Source organism: Phasianus colchicus, chromosome 10 (assembly GCF_987193195.1).
Source record: "Phasianus colchicus chromosome 10, bPhaCol1.hap1.1, whole genome shotgun sequence".
Taxonomy (NCBI): domain Eukaryota; kingdom Metazoa; phylum Chordata; class Aves; order Galliformes; family Phasianidae; genus Phasianus; species Phasianus colchicus.
Window position 1 is genome coordinate 47,090 of NC_143445.1, and position 18,581 is coordinate 65,670.

Consider the following 18,581-nt stretch of genomic DNA (forward strand, 5'->3'; position numbering starts at 1 on the left):
TCAGCATTGTGGCCAGCAGTTATCCAACTACCACAGAGCCCTGTGACAACTTGCTCTGGACAGATCTGCTGTTATCTCAACCATTGCAGCCCCACATCAGGCAGCAAAATGACTGTGGTGGTTGAAACCAGCAGGTGGCTCAGCACCACACAGTGCTTTGTGCACCGCCCCTTCCCAGTGGGATGGAGAGGAGAACTGGGAGAAAACAAAGTACAACACATGGGTTGAGATAAAGCTCTTTACTAAGAGAGATGAAAGAAATGTATAATAGTTATGACTATATTTACATCCATATAAAATCATAGTGTCATTGCTCAGGCTGGAAAAGACTGGAGTAAGGTGTGTGTAAACCCAGTGTAAACTGTGGAGAAAAGTAAGAGTAAACCTGGTGTGATATGTGAGTAAAACTTGAGAAAAGAATGAGTAAAACCCAGAGGAAATTGTAAGTAAAACCCTGAGTAAGGTGTGAGTACATACAGAGTAAAGTGTGAGGGCACCCAGAGGAAAGTAAACCCAGAGAAAAGTGTGAGGTAACCCAAAATAACGTGCGAGTAAAATCCGAAATAAAGTTGGAGTAAACCTGGAGTGGAGGGTGACTAAAGGACTGAGTAAAGTGTTAGTAAACCCTGAGTAAAATGTGAGCAAAAAGTGAAGTAAAGTGTGTGTAAAACCTGAAGTAAATTGTGAGTAAAACCCGATGTAAGGTATGAGTAAACCTGGAGTAAAGAATGAGTAAACCTGAAGTAAAATATGCCTTGAGTAGAGTGTCAGGAAACCCAGAGTAAAGGGTGAGGAAAAGCCAGAGTGAAGTATGAGTGATCCCAAAGGAAAGGGTGATTAAACTCAGAGTATGTTGTGAGTACATGCAGGGTGAAGTGTGAGTAAGCGCTCAGCAAAGTATGAGTAAACCTGAAGTAAAGCATGAGTAAACTTTGAATGAAGTACTCTTTACATGAAGTAAAGAGTAAAGTGTGAGTAAACCTGGAGAAGATTGTGAATACACCCAGAGTCGAGTCTGAATTAAACCTGGAGAAAAGTCAGAGTAAAGCAGGAGTAAAGTATCGGTAAACCCAGAGTAAAGTGTCAGGTAAACAGAAGTGTGTGTAAACCCAGTGTAACATGTCAATAAATCCTGAAGGAAGGTGTGAGTACACTCAGAATAGAGTGTGAGTACACCAGTTGTGCAGTGTGAGTAAAACCTGGAGAAAAGTAAGAATAAAGCACGAGTAATTCTTGAGTCAATAAGTAAATTGTGAGTAAAACATGAAGATGAGAGTACACCTGGTGTATGGTGTGAGTAAAACCTGGAGAAAACTAAGAGTAAACATGGAGAAAAGTGCAAGTAAACTTGAAGTCTGAGAAAACCTGGAATAAAGTGTGAGCAAAACTCTGAGTAAAGTGTGAGTAAAATCTGAAGACTGGTGTGAGTACACCAAGCATACAGTGTGACCAAAACCCAGAGAAAAGTAAGAGTAAACCTGGAGTAAAGCGTGAGTACCGACGGAGCAGAGTGCAAGTACACACAGAATAAAGTGTGTGTAAACCTGAAGTAAAGCCTGTGTAAATGTGGAGTGAAGTCTGCGCAAAACCCTGTGAGAAATAGATTGTGTTTTGGCAGTGGAAATTTCCAGTCACAAAGAAAGCTGCTGAAGAGAGTAAGGTTGAGACTGGGGCATGCCGACCCAGGTAGAATTGGCACAGGCACTAGGTAAGGTAATTATACCAGGTAGGGGAGAGTCTGGTACAGGACAGAAGGAGTGCATGACAGAACTGATTTTTGATAATATTGTCCTCCCATTGCCATAAAAGTACAGAACATACCTAAAAACAATGGGCTGGTATCAGACATCATATGGAAATATAAGGAAGCAACAGCGTCAGAAGACTGTGAGCCTGAGACACTCAACCAATTAAGTGCCAGGAGAGGCTTTACCTGTGTTTTACTTACTCTCTACTCAGGGTTTTACTCACTCTTTATGTTTTCTCTGTCTTTACTCTGGGTTTTACTCACTCTTTACTCTGTTTTCTCTGACTTTATTCTGGGTTTTACACTTTACTCTGTTTTTTACTGATGCTTTACTTAAGGTTTACTCAGTGTTTACCCCAAATTTACAATGTTTACTGACTCTTTACTCCGGGCTTTACTTGCACTTCACTCCTGGTCTACTCACACTTTCATGCAGGTTTACTCACACTTTTCGTTGCATTTTTCTCACACTCTACGCCAGGTTTACTCACACTTTTCTTCATGTTTACTCACACTTTACTCTGGGTTTACTCAAATCTTTCTCTGTGCTTATTTACATTTTAGTTTGGCTTTTACCCACAATTTTTTTCTTACACTTTCTTTTTCTGGGTTTACTCATACTTTACTACAGTTCTATTCATACTTTTCTCCAGGTTTATTCATGCATTTCTCTGGATTTACTCACTCTCTTTTTTTTTTCTGGTTACTCACACTTTAGTTCTGGTGTTCTCACACTTTATTTCATGTTTGCTCACAGTTCCTTCAGGATCACTCACACTCCACTCCCAGTGTACATACACTTCAGGATTCCTCAAACTTTTCTTCAAGTTTACTCACACTTTTATCTGTGTTTACTCAAACATTACTCTAGGTTTACTCTGAATTTATTCTGGGTTAACTCACACTTCACTCCAGGTTGACTCTTACTTTCCTCTTTTACTTTTGCTTACACTTTTCTTTAGGATTATTCACACTTTTCTTTGGATTTTCACACATGATACTCCAGGTGTACTCACACACTACTCAGGGTGTTCTCACACCTTACATTGGATCTTATTCTGACTTTACTACACGTTTACTCACACTGGACTCCAGCTGTATTCACACTTCGTACTGTTCCAGGAGTTTCCACACCTTACTTTGGATTTTACTCACACTTTACTCCAGGTTTTACTCACACTTCAATCCAGGTGTACTCACTCTATACTCTGGGCTTACTCTGTTTTGGGTTTACTCACACTTTTCTCCTGGTTTACTCAGTCTTTTTTTCTGTGTTTTACTCACACTCTACTCCAGGTGTTCTCATGCTGTACTTCATGCTTACACATGCTTTGCTCAGGGTTTACTCACACACATGACTCCAGGTTTACTCACACTTTACTCCAGCATTGCTCACTCTTGTATCCAGGTTTACACACAGTTTAGTCAGGTTTATTCACACTTGACTTTGGCTTTACACAAAATTTACTCTGAGCTTACTCGCAGTTTACTTCAGATTTACTCAGACCTTACTTGAGGTTTACTGACACACTACTCTGAGTGTACTCACACTTTACACACAGTTTATCGCTGAATCATAGAATCATGGATCGGCCTGTCTTGAAGAGGACCACAATGATCACCTAGCTTCAACGCACTGCCACGGGCAGGGTCACCAACCACCAGACCAGGCTGTCCAGAGTCACATCCAGCCTGGCCTTGAATGCCTCCAGTGATGAGGCATCCACAACCTCCTTGGACAACCAGTCCCTGTGCTTCACGACCCTCTGACTGAAGAAGGCCACAATGAGGTGTGTGTGCCACGATGCGTGTGGCATGGGGGTTGGAGATTCATGATCCTTGAGGTCCCTTCCAACCCTGGCAATTCTGTGATTCTGTGAGGTCTCCCTGCAGCCTTCTCTTTTCCAAGCTAAACAAGCCCAGCTCCCTCAACCTTTCATCATAGGAGAGGTTCCCCAGCCCTCTGACCATCTTAGTGGCTCTCCCCTGGACACGCTCCAAGAGCTCCACGTTTTTTCTGTACTGCAGATGGGACCTCACAAGAGCCGAGGGGGACAATCACCTCCCTCTCCCTGCTGGCCACTCCACTTTAAATGCAGCCCAGAACACAGTTGGCCTTATGAGCTGCAAGCGCGCACTGCTGGCTCATGTCCAGCTTCTCATCCACCAGGACCCCCAAGTCCTTCTCCACAGGGCTGCTCTCAAGGAGATCCTCCCCCAGTTTGTATAAACACCTGGGATTGTCCTGGCCCAAGTTCACCACCTTGTGCTTGGCCTTGATGAACCTCATTAGTTTCACATGGGCCCACTTCTCTAGCCTGTCCAGGTTCCTCTGGATGGCTTTCCTTCCCTCCAATGGATCGACTGCACTGCTCAGCTTGGTGTCGTCGGTAAACCTGCTGAGGGTGCACTCGATGTCATCATCCATGTTGTTGATGATGAAGGTGAAGAGCAGCAGTGCCAAGACGGACCCTGAGGGGCACTGCTTGTGACCGCCTCCACCATGACACAGAACTATTGATCACAGCACTTTAGCTGCATCCATGTCATGGTTTTATACTTTTCTTATTGGTATTATACATCATAACATCATGTAAAGCACGGGTAATTAAAGAGCTAATATTCCAGTTCACTGGACTGACAACGTTCCAGACACTTGGTTCGCAGAAGAGAAGAAGAGCTGTATATCCCTGGGTATTTCACGGTCAGAGAGGAAGATGAGCCATAAAATAAAAGAGAGAGAATATCAGACGAATGTTTTGTGGGTTAGGTGTCGTTTCCAATAATATACTAAGGTGAAAGGGACGCTGAATACAATACCTGTTCCAAAGTGTGCAGGAAAAAAAAACAAAAACACCTGCATTTGATATGTAGCCACTAACGCTCACAATTTGTTGTCATTGGGTTTTAAGCAAGGGAAGAATAAAGCACTTCTATGCCTCAACCGAGGAATTGCAGAGATGTGTTTTCTCCCCCGTCCTGTTGAGGAGGGGCAGTGACAGAGCAGCACAGGGGGCGCCTGGGAGCCTGGCAAGGTGAGCACAGCGCAGCTGGGTGCTGAGTTCCAGGGTGATTTTGGGGTCCCAGCCCTGCAGCATGAGGCTCTGTGTGCCTTCCCCTCCGCAGGACAGCCCAGCCCCACCGCCCCAAAGGCAGCCCCTGGCAGCTCAGTGCAGGCACTGTGCAGCATGCGTGCAGTGGTACAGAGATGTGCCCCCAGCACAGCCACTGACACCACATGTCCTCCTTGTCACAGCACCTACTTCCTCCCCTTTGGTTCATTTTCCTCTTCATCACTGTGCACTTGGGCTCACTTTTAGCTCTTATCCTGCAATTTGGCAAACTTCCATTGCTTGTTTTGCCACACTCAGCAACTTTCTATCTTGGTGCACTATAAGTGCAAACAGTTGATACCAAACCCAAGAACAAGGAACAAATCCTTGCACCTGGTGCAGGCAAAGAAGAAAGTAGTCCCTTGTGGTTTCAGTGCTCCTGTGAAACAGGATTGTTGATAGAAACAGGACTGTTCACACACCAAGGGAAGCAAAACTTGTTAGATTTAGGATGAGCACACCCTGATACCGTTTCCTAAAATAATATATTGGTCCGTAGGCTAATACACTGACCTCTTTTGCTAATCCAGCCTATATCAGCTCCATGGTGCCTGCTGGCATCTCATTTGCCTGCAGATACAGAGATGGAACACAGAGGCTGTGAGAAAGTCAGCACTGACCCAGAGTTCCTATGGGCTCCAGGAGAAAGAGAGAAGGGTGATGCCTCAGTACAAGAGGAAGGAAGCCAAATACGTGTTCAGGAACATGATTACCAGTAATGATAATTACACACACATGTATATATACAAACAGCAAATAAAAATGTATCTATTAATATAAATTATTGTAAACATTAAAAATACATAATATAGGTGTATTATGAGACTGACTGTGAGTCATTTGTTGAGACAGATGAGAAGTTTATCCCTGCTGAAATGTGACCAGGGCATCATTTTCCTCACTGCATCCCTGAGCTCCTGGTTCCTCATGCTGTAGATGAGAGGGTTCACTGCTGGAGGCACCACCGAGTACAGAAATGAAACCACCAGGTCCAGAAATGGGAAGGAGATGGAGGGTGGCTTCAGGTAGGCAACCATGCCAGTGCTGACAAAGAGGCAGACCACGGCCAGGTGAGGGAGGCACGTGGAGAAGGCTTTGTGCCGTCCCTGCTCAGAGGGCATCCTCAGCACGGGCCTGAAGATCTGCACATAGGACAAAACAATAAACACAAAACACACAAATAGGGCAAGAACACTAAAAACAATAAGAGCAATTTCCCTGAGGTAGTCTGATTCTGAGCAGGAGAGCTTGAGGATCTGGGCAATTTCACAGAAGAACTGATCCACAGCATTGCCTTGGCACAGTGGCTGAGAAAATGTGTTGGCAGTCTGCAATACAGCATTCAGAAGCCCAGTGCCCCAGGCAGCTGCTGCCATGGTGGCACAAGCTCTGCTGTTCATCAAGGTCCCATAATGAAGCGGCTTGCAGATGGCAACGTAGTGGTCATAGGACATGATGGTGAGAACGCAATACTCTGTGGGAAATAAAAACAAAAAGAAAAAGAGCTGTGCAGCACATCCTGCATAGGAGATGGTCCTGGTGCCCCAGAGGGCATTGGCCATGGCTTTGGGGAGAGTGGTGGAGATGCAGCCCAGGTCGAGGAGGGCGAGGTTGAGGAGGAAGAAGTGCATGGGGGTGTGCAGGCAGTGGTGGCAGGCTACGGCTGTGCTGATGAGGCCGTTGCCCAGGAGGGCAGCCAGGTAGATGCCCAGCAAGAGCCAGAAGTGCAGGAGCTGCAGCTGCCGCGTGTCTGCCAACGCCAGCAGGAGGAACTCGCTGATGGAGCTGCTGTTGGGCATCTGCAGTTCTTCTGGGCATATGGTTCTGTGAAAGGAGGATAAGACATGTTGATGGTAAAAAAGACTTCAGAGCAGTCAGTCCTGCTCTCATCCTTTGGGGACATGGAAGTTTCCAGCAGTGTATCCTAGATTTGAAGTGGGGAAATTTCTGCACTTGGATTCTGCTTTGAATTATTCAGATTCTGTCCAGTGGCTCTTTGGGGATATTCTCTGTTTAACACAGTGAGACATGATATTGGAACACTTTCCACCTGCCTGGGTAAGGGAAGGCGATGGGATTCATCTCATCCTTTTTTTCCATCCTTCAGAGATGAGTACATACTATCAGAATCATAGTGCTCATGCTGTCATACTAGGCAAGGGAGAGAAGGATGATCATGAGATCAGCACTGAACGAAACCTCTACACATTTCGTCTCTTTGGTAGGGGAGAGCCTGACTTCAAATCAATTTGCAGTATACTCTGTTTTTTCAGATCCTGTATGAGTAATAGGATTTCAAAAGCTTTGCTGTATGCAGTCTCCCACTGATTAAAGTCAACTTCACACCTTGCTCTCAAGAAGATGAGAGGAAAGAAAATTTTCTATTTTTGGATTTGGATTCCTCATATATATATATATATAAAAATAAACTGTGAAATTTTAAGTGTCTTCATGTTTGTTTTCCAGATGTAAGTGCAAGTCAGTGCACAGAGGTAAAACCCCTTCACTGTCACTTAGAGAAGAGTCAAGCTGCTCTGTCCATCAGGCTTGTTCCTACCTGCCCCGTGCTGCCCCTTGTTCAGCTGGAGGATGGCTGCACACACAGGTTGCTCCGGAGAAGAGCCCGGGCTGTGCAGAAGGCCAGTGTCCAACTGCTCTCTCTCAGCCCAGCTCTGGTGGGAAGGAGGAAAGGGGCTTGCTCACAGGAAGGCATCTGTACTGGAGGGACAGATGGGGAGAAGCCCATATCCAACCTTTCTGTCACAAGTTCCCTGCCTGTCTCTGCCCCTGTATCTGCAGCCTGCAGTTCTCCCAGGCAGTAGCTGCTTCCCACATCTCCTTCTTGGTATCACCCATAGACCACATCACAGATCCTGTGCACTCAGCTGTGCCCTTCAGACCCCTCCTGGCAGCAGGGCACTGTTCAGCAGCATCTCCCTGTCTGCAGGTAGCACAGAGCAGGTCAGACACACACTGATGGGGCCAACAGAAGGGATTTTGGTGCTGCCTGTAGGCAGAGGAGTGGGTATGGGCAATTTCTGAGGTTTCATGCAGGTTTGATGATCTCTCCATGTAATGATTCCACATCACAGAAATTAATTCAAAATATTTTTCACCTTCCTTTAGGAAGAAAGTAAAAGCACAGACTATGCAACTTGTTATCTGAAAGATGGAAACATGGAATGTCTCCACAGAAGTGTCCTTTGGTGCAGTTTGGCCTGTGCTCCAGGCAGCAGCTGTGGCAGCAGAAGGCACATGTCCTGTCCTGCCATGCCCTGCTGGGGGGCTCCTTCCCCCCACACGTCTCTCTGCAGTGCCCTGGGCAGCTCCCTGGGCAGGCTGAGTGCTGAGTGCTGAGTGCTGAGTGCTGAGTGCTGAGTGCTGAGCGCTGAGCCTGGCAGGTGGCAGAGTCCGGGCCCCAGCACACAGCCCCTGGGGCACAGCAGGGACCTGCTCTGCAGGACAGCTCTGAGCACCCGGCTGCAGCCCCGGCTGCACAGCCTGCAGCCGTCCTGGGACACCCAGCCCTCAGGGCTGTGCTCTGATGCTGCAGCACAGAAGCCCTCAGCTGCAGTAGAAATTCTTCCTTGATGAAGAGGCACAGAGTGTATGCAGCCTGTTTTGCAATGGGATGTCCCAGATTTATTCATCCCTCCAGGAAAAGCAGATGCATTGTCTGCAGCACCTTACCACGTCAAAGGCCATCAGCAATGTTAGTCCAGTGAGCTCACAACCTTCTCACACTGTTCACATCCTGTAATCTCTCTTCCTTCTCTCCTCTTCCAATCACCTTCAGATCATGGCCCCAGCTCTGCTGTGCGCTGCACAAGAGCTTCTCCTGGGCACAGCTGTCTCTTTGCAGTGCTGCCCACTTCTATAAGCTCCCTGTGTCCCAGGAGTCCAGAACAGCTCAGCAGCAGAGGATGTGATTTCCTTCTCTCTCTGGAGGTATCCATGGCCCTCCTGAACTGAGAGCTCCTGCAAGGCAGTAGGGTCATAGTTACAGAATGTACTTCAAAGTCAGCTCAACTAATCAACACATCCACTGGATTTCAGAAGCACGATTGTTCCTACTAAAAGAAATTTGATCATGAGAGAAAAAAACGGCAAATATGGAAACTTCCACTCATGACCTGTACGTACAGTCATAACATTACAGAGTCATAGAAAGACTTTGGCTGGAGGAGACTTTGAAGATCACCCATTTCTAATACCCCAACCATGGGTAGGGTTGCCATCCACCAGATCAGTCAGTCCAGCACCCCATCCATTCTGACCTTGAATGCCTCCAAGGATGGATCATCCACAGACTCTTTCTATAACATTTTCCAGTGCCTGTGTGTAAAAAAATATCTTCTTAACATCTAACATCAGTCTCTTTTTTAATTTAAAGCCATTCCCCTTTGTTCTGATTCTATCAGGCCATCCCAACCTAACTCTAGGGTTAGGCATCTCACCCTCCAATGGAAACCCTGGGGCTGAAATGGGATCAGCTCCTCACAGAACCATGGGAGCTGGGAGTCCACAAAGTTGAGTTCAGATGTGCACAGTGAGGTGTCTGTGTGTGAGCCCCTCATCTGAATCCTTGCTCTTTATTCAACAGGGGCTGCACTGCTCACACACAGGCACTCAGGGATGACCAAGGTGCCTGGGGTGATCCTAGCTGTGTGCTCGTGCTTGTAAACTGTGGTGGAAAATCTGTGAGACAGACAGCTCCTTCCTGGGCATCAGCTGAGGGCCGGAAGGGAGGTATTCTTGGCCATCCTAAATGCCACCGCAGCCCTGTGCTTGGGGCACCCAGTGTGCCTTTTGCACCTGTCCCCATGGAGCATTCCATGTCCTTCTGCTGTCCAAATGGATGAGCTCAGAACACAAGAGCCAGATCTTCCTCTCAGCTCCATCTGTGGCAGACTCTGGAGTTCAAGGCATTACAAAGCTATGACACATCTACATTCTTTCACTGATGACACCTTAGTTGTTTGCTCTGGGCTCTCATTTGAAGTCTAGGGTCATGCAAGTAACCAGTTGACAGGAAGCTGGCAAACACAGTTACAATTTTAAGGAAGAACAACAAGTATTATCTAGGCAATGATAGACCTGTCTGTCTCTCTTCAGTGCCTGGTAAACTTGAGGAGAAAATATGCTGCGAGATATTGAAAAGCACTGAAGGACAATTCTGTCATTGGTCACCATCAACACAAGTTCAAGAGGAGCAAGTCCTGTTTAACTTCATGTCCTTTTATAAGGTCAAACATGTAGATGAACAAGGGAAGCCATCTGATGTAATCATTGAGGATTTCAGAAGAGCTTTTGATACTGTTTCTCACAGAGTTCATCTGGACAAAATGTCCTGCCTATTGCTAGACAGAAACATCATGTGATGGGTGAGTTGTTGGCTGATGGGTCAGGCCCAGAAGGCAAATGGGGCTCCAGCAGGCTGGCAGATGGCCACACTCAGAGTTCCCTAGGGCTCCATCTGAGGCCCACTTCTCACTACTGCTTTTGTGAACTATGTGCATGTAGGGCTAGAAGATGCATTGAGTAAGATTGCTGATGATACCAAATAGGGGGGGGCTGTTACCTCCAATGAAGGTGTAGAGGATTTGCAGAATGATGTGGACAAGTTAGAGAAATGGGTAAGCACAAAATGCACATGAAGTATAACAAGAACAAGTGCCTGACTCCGCACCAGGGCAATCCTGTACATACGCACTGACTGGATATGGGACACGGGAGAGCAGTCTGACTGAAAGGGATTGGAGGTCCTAGTCAACATCAGATTGAACGTGAGTCAGCAGTGTGCCCAGGCAGCCAGGAAGGCCAACTGCCCCCCGGGTGCATTGAGCATGGCATTGCCAGCTGGGTGAGGGAAGGGATTGTCCCGTTCTGCTCTGCACTGCTGCAGCCTCACCTGGAGCACTGGGTGCACTTCTGGGCACCACAGAAGATAAAGGACATAAAACTTATTGGAGACTGTCCAAAGGAGGGCTCTAGAACTGAGAGATCTGAAGTTCATTGTGATTGATTGCTTATTCAGACTGGGCCCTTCTCACATCCCACATCCTGGGATCAGACACACTGCCCACATGAGACTTGGGCCTCACGGCATCCTTGCACCCCATGCAGAGTCTGGCAGCTGCTGTGCCCTGGTCTTTCATTTGACATCAGACAAACCTCCATCCCACTGCCCCAGGAAGGGCCCTGAGCCAGCATGAGGGAGGGACACGATCTCCCTGCCAAGGCTCTGGGGATCAGGGCTTGGCCTTTCTGCTTCAGAAGACAAAGGAGGCTTTTCTCAGCATCACAGCCACCATCCCAGTGCCTTGGTCTGCCTGTAATTATGGCTTCCAGTTATCTGCTCTAAGAAGTCCCTGGGGAAGCTTGCTTGATAATGGCCTCAGTCGGGCTAATTAATACTCCAAGAAACTTCACTGTTCCTTCTGACTGTCTTCTTGAGCACTTCATGCAATCTTCTCTGTGCACTGGAGGTTGATGGACTCAGCAGCAAATGCCCCCTGGGGCCCATTACAACCTGAAGAGCCCTCCTGTGCCTTGTGCCTTCCTGTCATCTTCTTCAGGTGTTCAGAACTTGCACAGCGAACTGGATAGTTATCTGGCAAGAGCTAAAACTGGAAAAGAATGACGGGCATTTATGAAGACAATTTATTTATTTATTTATGTTTGGGTTTAAACAAGAAGTTAAAGCAGCACTTTGTACGTTGTATTGATCCAGGATGTCCCCTAATAAGTTCTCTTCCGTCACTGTGTGGACAAACATTCTCCTCAACCTCCCCACACCATTTCTACTCCCATTGGCCCCATGGGACTTGCATTACTTTTCCTCATTTCACTCTTCTCCTCTGGAGTCACTTGCTCAGTGTTAAACCTCCTGTGCACCAACTCCCCCCCCCCGCTTTCCTCAGAGAATAAGCTGCACATGGGCAAGGAAAGATTTCTCTTTATTTTGCCAAAAGAAAAGAAAAAAAAAAAAAAAGTGATGCAATTGAATGAATAGTAATATTGAATGAACAGTAATGAATGACACTGAATGACACAGTGGTCAACGGCATGCCTTGTCCAAGCTGCATCTAATGAGGTTTGTCGTGCACTGAGAATATTTGTACAGGACATGAGTTAGACAGAGATAGGAAGGGATAGATAGAATCACAGTTAAGGAATTGATCAAAGAGTCCATCAGACTTTGGAGAGATGGAGCAAATTCCAGTAATCTCCCTGAAGACAATAGGTCAATGAGCAACAGATGGGGAAATCAGGAGAGCAGTAGGAAGAGCATGTGCCCAGATGGCCTGCTGAAAACACGCCCTTAAGAATGGTCATTGATTTAGGAGAGCTGGAGACACCTGGAGGATGAGGGACATCAAATACACAGCAGGGTAGAGCAGCAGTGGACGCTGGGCATTAGTCACAGGGCATTGGCACTGGCATCACTGTCTGTGTCCCTGTACCTGAAGGTATCTGTGTCCTGCTAATACAGTTCTTTAAAACACTGTCCTTTGAGGAAAAATATCTAAATAAATAAATAAATAAATAAAAGACACAATATTCCCTCAAATGTGAGTGTTTTCAGCTTAAAAAGAGAGAGAGACATGTGAGAACATTTGAAATTGAGAAGCGTTAATGCATTTATATCATCTCCCTCTTGCAGACATCTTTGTTTTGTTGGGGATCTGAAATATGGAGGCACTACTCTGGATAATGCCTTCCCTTCATCTTCTAGTCACTTTCTTGTTCAAATAAAAAAGGTGGAGACTGAATTCTTACATCATTTCAGACTAATAGAACAAGGATGAATGATAATAAATGAAAAGAGAGTTTTACATTAGACATTTGGAGGGAATTTCTAACATTCCATAGATCATGATGTGAGGCATGGAGCTGGTATAGAACAGGCAGCCCAGAGAAGATGGGGCTGCCCCATCCTTGGAGATGTTCAAGATGTCAAGGCTCCAAGCATCCTGATCTACTGGGTGACAGCTCTGCCCACAGCAAGGGAGGTGGAACTGGATGGTCTTTAGGGTCCTTCCAACCCAAACCATTCCAAAATCCTACGATACTTGTCAGCCTCTTCCATCTGGGGATCCAGTTTGCTTAGGTATTCCCTGATCACCTCTACTTTCACCAACAGTACATCTGCCTTACATTAACATTTCCCACCTGTCTTTGGCACCTAGGATTCCAAGAAGCCCAGTCCAACTAATAAACAGTGAGGTCAGGAAGGAAATGAGTATCAGAGGCTTTTCCATGTTCTGTCTCACCAGGTTCCCTGCCCCATTCTACACTAGGCCCACATTCTCTCTAGCCTTCCTTTCGTAGACTACATTGTATTTCCACAAGCCCCTCTTGTCTGTGGTATGCCTGGGCACATTCCATTGTGGTTGAACTCTGACTTACCTATACTCATCTCAGCATGTACACTGGACAAAGTCTCTGCATTGCTGCCAGGTGATCTCTTCTTGTTTCCACTTCCTCTATGCTTCTTTTCTGTGTTTGGATTTGAACAGGTCAATCCATTACCATTCCTGCTGGAGTTCTGCTATTTTTGCCTGGCTTCCTCTTCCTTGGAATGGACTTATTCTATTTGGAAGCAGTGATACTTAGACACTTATCACATTTTATGACCCTATTCCCCTCAGAACCTTACCCTGCTGGACAGTAACGAAATACTTGAAGAAGTCCAGGTGTGCTCTACTGAAGCCCAAAGGATTGAGCTTGTCATTTGCCCTCCCTTCAAACTCCTCAGCTCCACCATCCCATGGCCACTGCAGCCCAGGTTCTCTTCCATCTTCACATTCCCTACCTGCCTTTCCGTGCCGGTGAGTATAAGATCCAGTAGAGCACCTCTCCTCTTTGATTCCTCCAGGGCTTGGTCAAGAAGCTGCCATCTCTGCTCTCCAGGGATCTTCTGAATGGTGCATGCCTTGCTGTTCTGTCCCTGCAGCAGATACTGCAATGAAAAAGACCCCCAAAGTGGACAAGGGCCTGACAACATGAGGCTCCCATCTGTGTGTACAGGGCACTTTCCACTTGCTTTTCCTGATCAGGAAGGCAGGAACAGACACTCTTGGTCTCCTCTGTTTGCCATTTCCATTCTCTCTGACCTGGCTGTTCGGCCATCCCCATCAAGAGCTCAGTGCACTCTCACACTTCCTTGTCTCCTCGCCTATCCATTTTTAAGACTCTGTATCCCCCCTGTGCTGCAGTCCAGTTATGGAACCCATTGAACTGTGTCCCTGTGGTCCAAACAAGACCTGAGGCCTGCAACTGTTCTATTAGTTCTAGCTCACCATGTGTTGGTGTTCTCATTTGTGTAAAAACACATAAAGAAATTTCTTAATTGGCAAGCATCATTGGTCATAGCCTGAGTGGATAGCTCATCTATGGTATTTGTGTCCAGAAGGAAACACACCAGCATTAGACCCATTGTGGGGCTCAGAATTGTCCAAGCAGCACGGACACTTCTAGGGCATGGCTTTCCTGAAGGCCTTGAGCTGCACCTGCAGCTGCATGTGAGTGTGCTGGACAGCCCAGGGAACTGGCATGACACTAGGCTGCTTCTGATGCCAATCACATGAGAACACATAGAAAACTGACGTTTTATCAGTTGAAGAATGAAGATGTGTGTTAGATCTGCAGTGCCTTGAGCTCCAGAATATGCATCAGATGGAGAACAGAGAAAGATCTGGCTCATTTTGTGAGCTCAGCCATTTAGTCAGCTGAATAACTCTGCATGCTCCATAGAGACGGGCAGAAAAAGGGTCTTAGAGGAGAACTAAATGCAGGGTTCTCTTGTTGTTTAGGATGGCCAAGAAATGCTTTATCCCCTCTCTGGCCTCAGCTGATTCTCAGGAAGGAGTTATCTACCTCAGGGATTTCCCACACACTTTACAAGCACTAGCACACATCCAGGAGCACCCCAAGCACCCTGGGTCATCACCCAGGGTCTGTGTGTGAGCAACTGACTCCCCGCTGAAGAACCAAGGACTCAGAGCAGAAGCTCACTTGCAGGCAACTCCTTGTGCACATCTGAACAGAACCAAAAGAATCCCAGCTTCTCTGGGTCTGTGGGGATCTGAATCTCATTTCAGTCATAAGGTTTCCATCTAGGGATGAGTGGCCTGCACTGCCTCAGCTGGATCGCTGCTCTGCCCAGGAGAAGTCCACCCCTCCCTGTCCAGGTCTTTGTGCCCATTTTGTTACAAAAAACACTATCTGGTAGGACTAACCACGTGTATGCAATTGGTCACTGTCCAGTGGACATTTGGTGATTAATTCAGCAGATTTCAGAGTACAGTCATGATGCTGTAGTCTTTCAGGAGCTGTTGGCCACAGAGACCCAGGGTCATCTCAGGGGAGATCAGTGGGGAAAAAAAAACACAACACCCTCTTCTGCTGAGCTGGGCTGAGCTCCTGGGACACATGGAGCTCCTACAAGTGGGCAGTGCTGCAGAGACACAGCTCTAAGAGCAGCTCCCGTGTTCTGTGCATCAGCACTAGGGGCGCATTCTGAGGTGACATGAAGATAGAAGAGAAAGGAGAGAGGGATTACAGGATGTGTGGGGTGTGAGCAGGCTGCGAGCTCACTGCAGGAGCATTGCTTTCATCCACTGACACAGTAAGTCTCTCACCATAGGTAATGCAAACACTTTTCCTAGAGGGATCACCAAATCTGGCACATCCCAGTGCAGATCAGGCTGCATACACTCTGTGTTTCTTTATCATGGAATAAGAGCTGTTCCAGATGAGGGCTTCCCTGCTGCAGCATCAGAGCACAGCCCTGAGGGCACATCAACAGAGAACCCTAAAGTGCATTTTACCTCTCTACTTGCCTTTAATGTACATATTCTTTCATTGAAGCCATGGGAGTTCTTTTAGGTTCCCTTTTTTGCTTGAAAAAATGAACATGCACTTGGATAGTCCCCTGCAAACGAGGTGGGTTCTAGACAGCAAATAGGAATGCAGCGACATTGGGCTGGTGTCTGTATGCTCAGTCAGGGAAATGACAGGAAAACAGCCCCCAGGATGAAAATCTGCAGACCACAGCGGTATGATCAGGGAATTACCCCCATCACTGCAAGGACCTTCCTCTGAGCAAGCTCCCACCTAGAGATGCCTCTGCCCACATGACCATGGGGTCCGATGCATGAACCAGCTCCTGTGCAGGCAGAGCTCCAGCAGAGCAGAGCAGCATCTCCCCAGGCACGTGTCCATCACCCTCTGCAGTGCACAGGGGCTGAGAGCCACTGCCTGGGGCTGCGGGCAATGCAGTCTGTGAGGCTGGGAAGGAGCTGGCTTTCCCTTAATGAGATGCCATCAGTAGGACACATCTCCCTGAGGTGCCCTTCAGAGCCGTGAGCTGACCTTCGGGATGCAAATATTTCCCCTTGTCAGGAGATCAAAGTGCAGGGAAGAAGCAGAGAGATGCAATATGCAAATGCTGTGGGGTTGGTGAAATCAGGGTTAGGGGTCATTTGCAAGATGTGTGGTGATGAGGCATTGCTGAAGTACGTTGAGAAATGGTGAATACAAAGTGATAGGCAGTGGACTCTGTTTTCTGAGCTAGGTCTGACATCAGAATCTTATGGGAATGCAATCGTCTTGCATCTGCTAAGTAGTCAAGCTCAGAGCAATTGGAAAGAAACCCAGGGTAAGTTCCCGTTACCCTGCACTAAGCAGCAGTGAATCCCTTTGCCTCTCAGGTCTTACAGCTGTTCAGACTTCAGCAAATACTCCCTAGGCATTGTGAGCACGATGAGAGTTTGTAGGAAAAAGCGATCCCTAGAACTTCTATTTTTGACCCACATATTTTTGGCACAGCTGCAGCAGAGCAGAGCAGGATCTCCAAAGGCACGTGTCCATCGCCCTCTGCATTGCACAGGGGCGGAGAGCGACTGACTGGGGATGTGGGCAAAGCAGTCCCACATATTTTCGGCATTTATGTTCAGATGTCGACCAGCACTTGTACAATAGTAGTGATTTTATCTGATACTTTCTGAAATGGAAATCTGTCCACACACAATCACCATGTTCCCAAATACCCATAGGGACAAGTCTGACTTTTATCCTCCTTGAACAGGTCCTGGTGCCCAGAAGAACTGCAGATGCCCAACAGCAGCTCCATCAGCGAGTTCCTCCTGCTGGCATTGGCAGACACGCGGCAGCTGCAGCTCCTGCACTTCTGGCTCTTGCTGGGCATCTACCTGGCTGCCCTCCTGGGCAACGGCCTCATCAGCACAGCCGTAGCCTGCCACCACCGCCTGCACACCCCCATGTACTTCTTTCTCTTCAACCTTGCCCTCCTCGACCTGGGCTGCATCTCCACCACTCTCCCCAAAGCCATGGCCAATGCCCTCTGGGGCACCAGGGCCATTCTCTATGATGGATGTGCTGCACAGGTCTTTTTCTTTCTCTTCTTCATCTCAGCAGAGTATTGCATTCTCACCATCATGTCCTATGACCGCTACGTTGCCATCTGCAAGCCCCTGCACTACGGGACCTTAATAGACAGCAGAGCTTGTGCCAGCATGGCAGCAGCTGCCTGGGGCATTGGGCTTCTTTATGCTCTGCTGCACACTGTCACTGCATTTTCAATCCCATTGTGCCAAGGCAATGCTGTGGATCAGTTCTTCTGTGAAATTGCCCAGATCCTCAAGCTCTCCTGCTCAGAATCAGACTACCTCAGGGAAACTGTGAATATCTATTTTAGTCTTTGTTTAATCTTTGGGTGCTTTGTATTCATTGCGCTGTCCTATGTGCAGATCTTCAGGGCTGTGTTGAAGATGCCCTCTGAGCAGGGACGGCACAAAGCCTTCTCCACATGCCTTCCTCACCTGGCTGTGGTTTCCCTCTTTGTCAGCACTGCCATGTTTGCCTACCTGAAACCCCCCTCCATCTCCTCCTCATCCTTGGACCTCATGGTGTCATTTCTGTACTCGGTGGTGCCTCCAGCAGTGAACCCTCTCATCTACAGCATGAGGAACAAGGACCTTAAGGCTGCAGTGAGCAATACATATCTCTTCAGCATCCATAAGATGCATGCCAGCCTATCAGAAGTCTCAAGGTAATTCAGAAATTGTTAGGACAATCTCTTGTTATTATGTTTGCTATTATCATTATTTTCACAGACATGACTTCAATTTAAAAACTGTTATTCTTGGAATGCTACGTTTTTGTACTGTTTTGACACACTCATCTCATGTATCTGTAGAACAGGGTGCTCTGTTGATTCTTACAGTAAGGAAGCCAGCAGAAATTCATTTGTCTCTGTTCCCATGTTTTACCATCTCTGAAACTGGAGGAGCAATTCATGTAAGCAGGAGTAGTGCAGGGTCCAGGAGCCCAGCTGCAACATAGATCAACAGCTTCGGTGTCCATGGGGCTGCCCCTCACTGCCCAGTGGTTCCATCCTCTCATCTGTGTTTGAGACGGGGCTGCAGCTTCCCAGGTCCAATGGCCACAGACAGCAACATGACAAGGTCTTTGCAGTGCTGCTCTCTTTTCACTTCCATACTCCCCTCCCTCTCTATGCCCTTGGGGACACAGGTGGACCAGGAAGGTGGCTCTGGACATTTGCCACCCTCAGCCTCTCACATCAGCCATTTCCAGCACTGACTGCATGTTTATGGCAGAGCTCTTTCCTGAAGCCATCTCCATGCTCCTAGTGGTAGAGCAGGGCTGTCTGCAGACCCCTGTGTGGGGTAGCA

The 18,581-nt window shown here is 47.3% G+C and overlaps 2 protein-coding genes across 2 annotated transcripts; one reads left to right on the forward strand and one right to left on the reverse strand.

Annotated features, from left to right (window-relative positions):
* Positions 1-5,696: 5,696 nt before the first annotated feature.
* Positions 5,697-6,659, reverse strand: LOC116237099 (olfactory receptor 14J1-like). Its single transcript, XM_031606046.2, has one exon. It carries the CDS (start codon positions 6,657-6,659, stop codon positions 5,697-5,699), a length of 963 nt encoding a protein of 320 aa, XP_031461906.2.
* A 10,317-nt stretch (positions 6,660-16,976) lies between these two features.
* LOC149916490 (olfactory receptor 14J1-like) lies at positions 16,977-17,942 on the forward strand. Its single transcript, XM_090146937.1, has one exon. It carries the CDS (start codon positions 16,980-16,982, stop codon positions 17,940-17,942), a length of 963 nt encoding a protein of 320 aa, XP_090003063.1. The 5' UTR covers positions 16,977-16,979.
* The last annotated feature ends 639 nt before the right edge of the window (positions 17,943-18,581 follow it).

Bases quoted from the DNA above. Each gene is read 5' to 3' on its own strand.
- LOC149916490 (XM_090146937.1), top strand. From the start codon at position 16,980: ATGCCCAACAGCAGCTCCATCAGCGAGTTCCTCCTGCTGGCATTGGCA.
- LOC116237099 (XM_031606046.2), bottom strand. From the start codon at position 6,659: ATGCCCAACAGCAGCTCCATCAGCGAGTTCCTCCTGCTGGCGTTGGCA.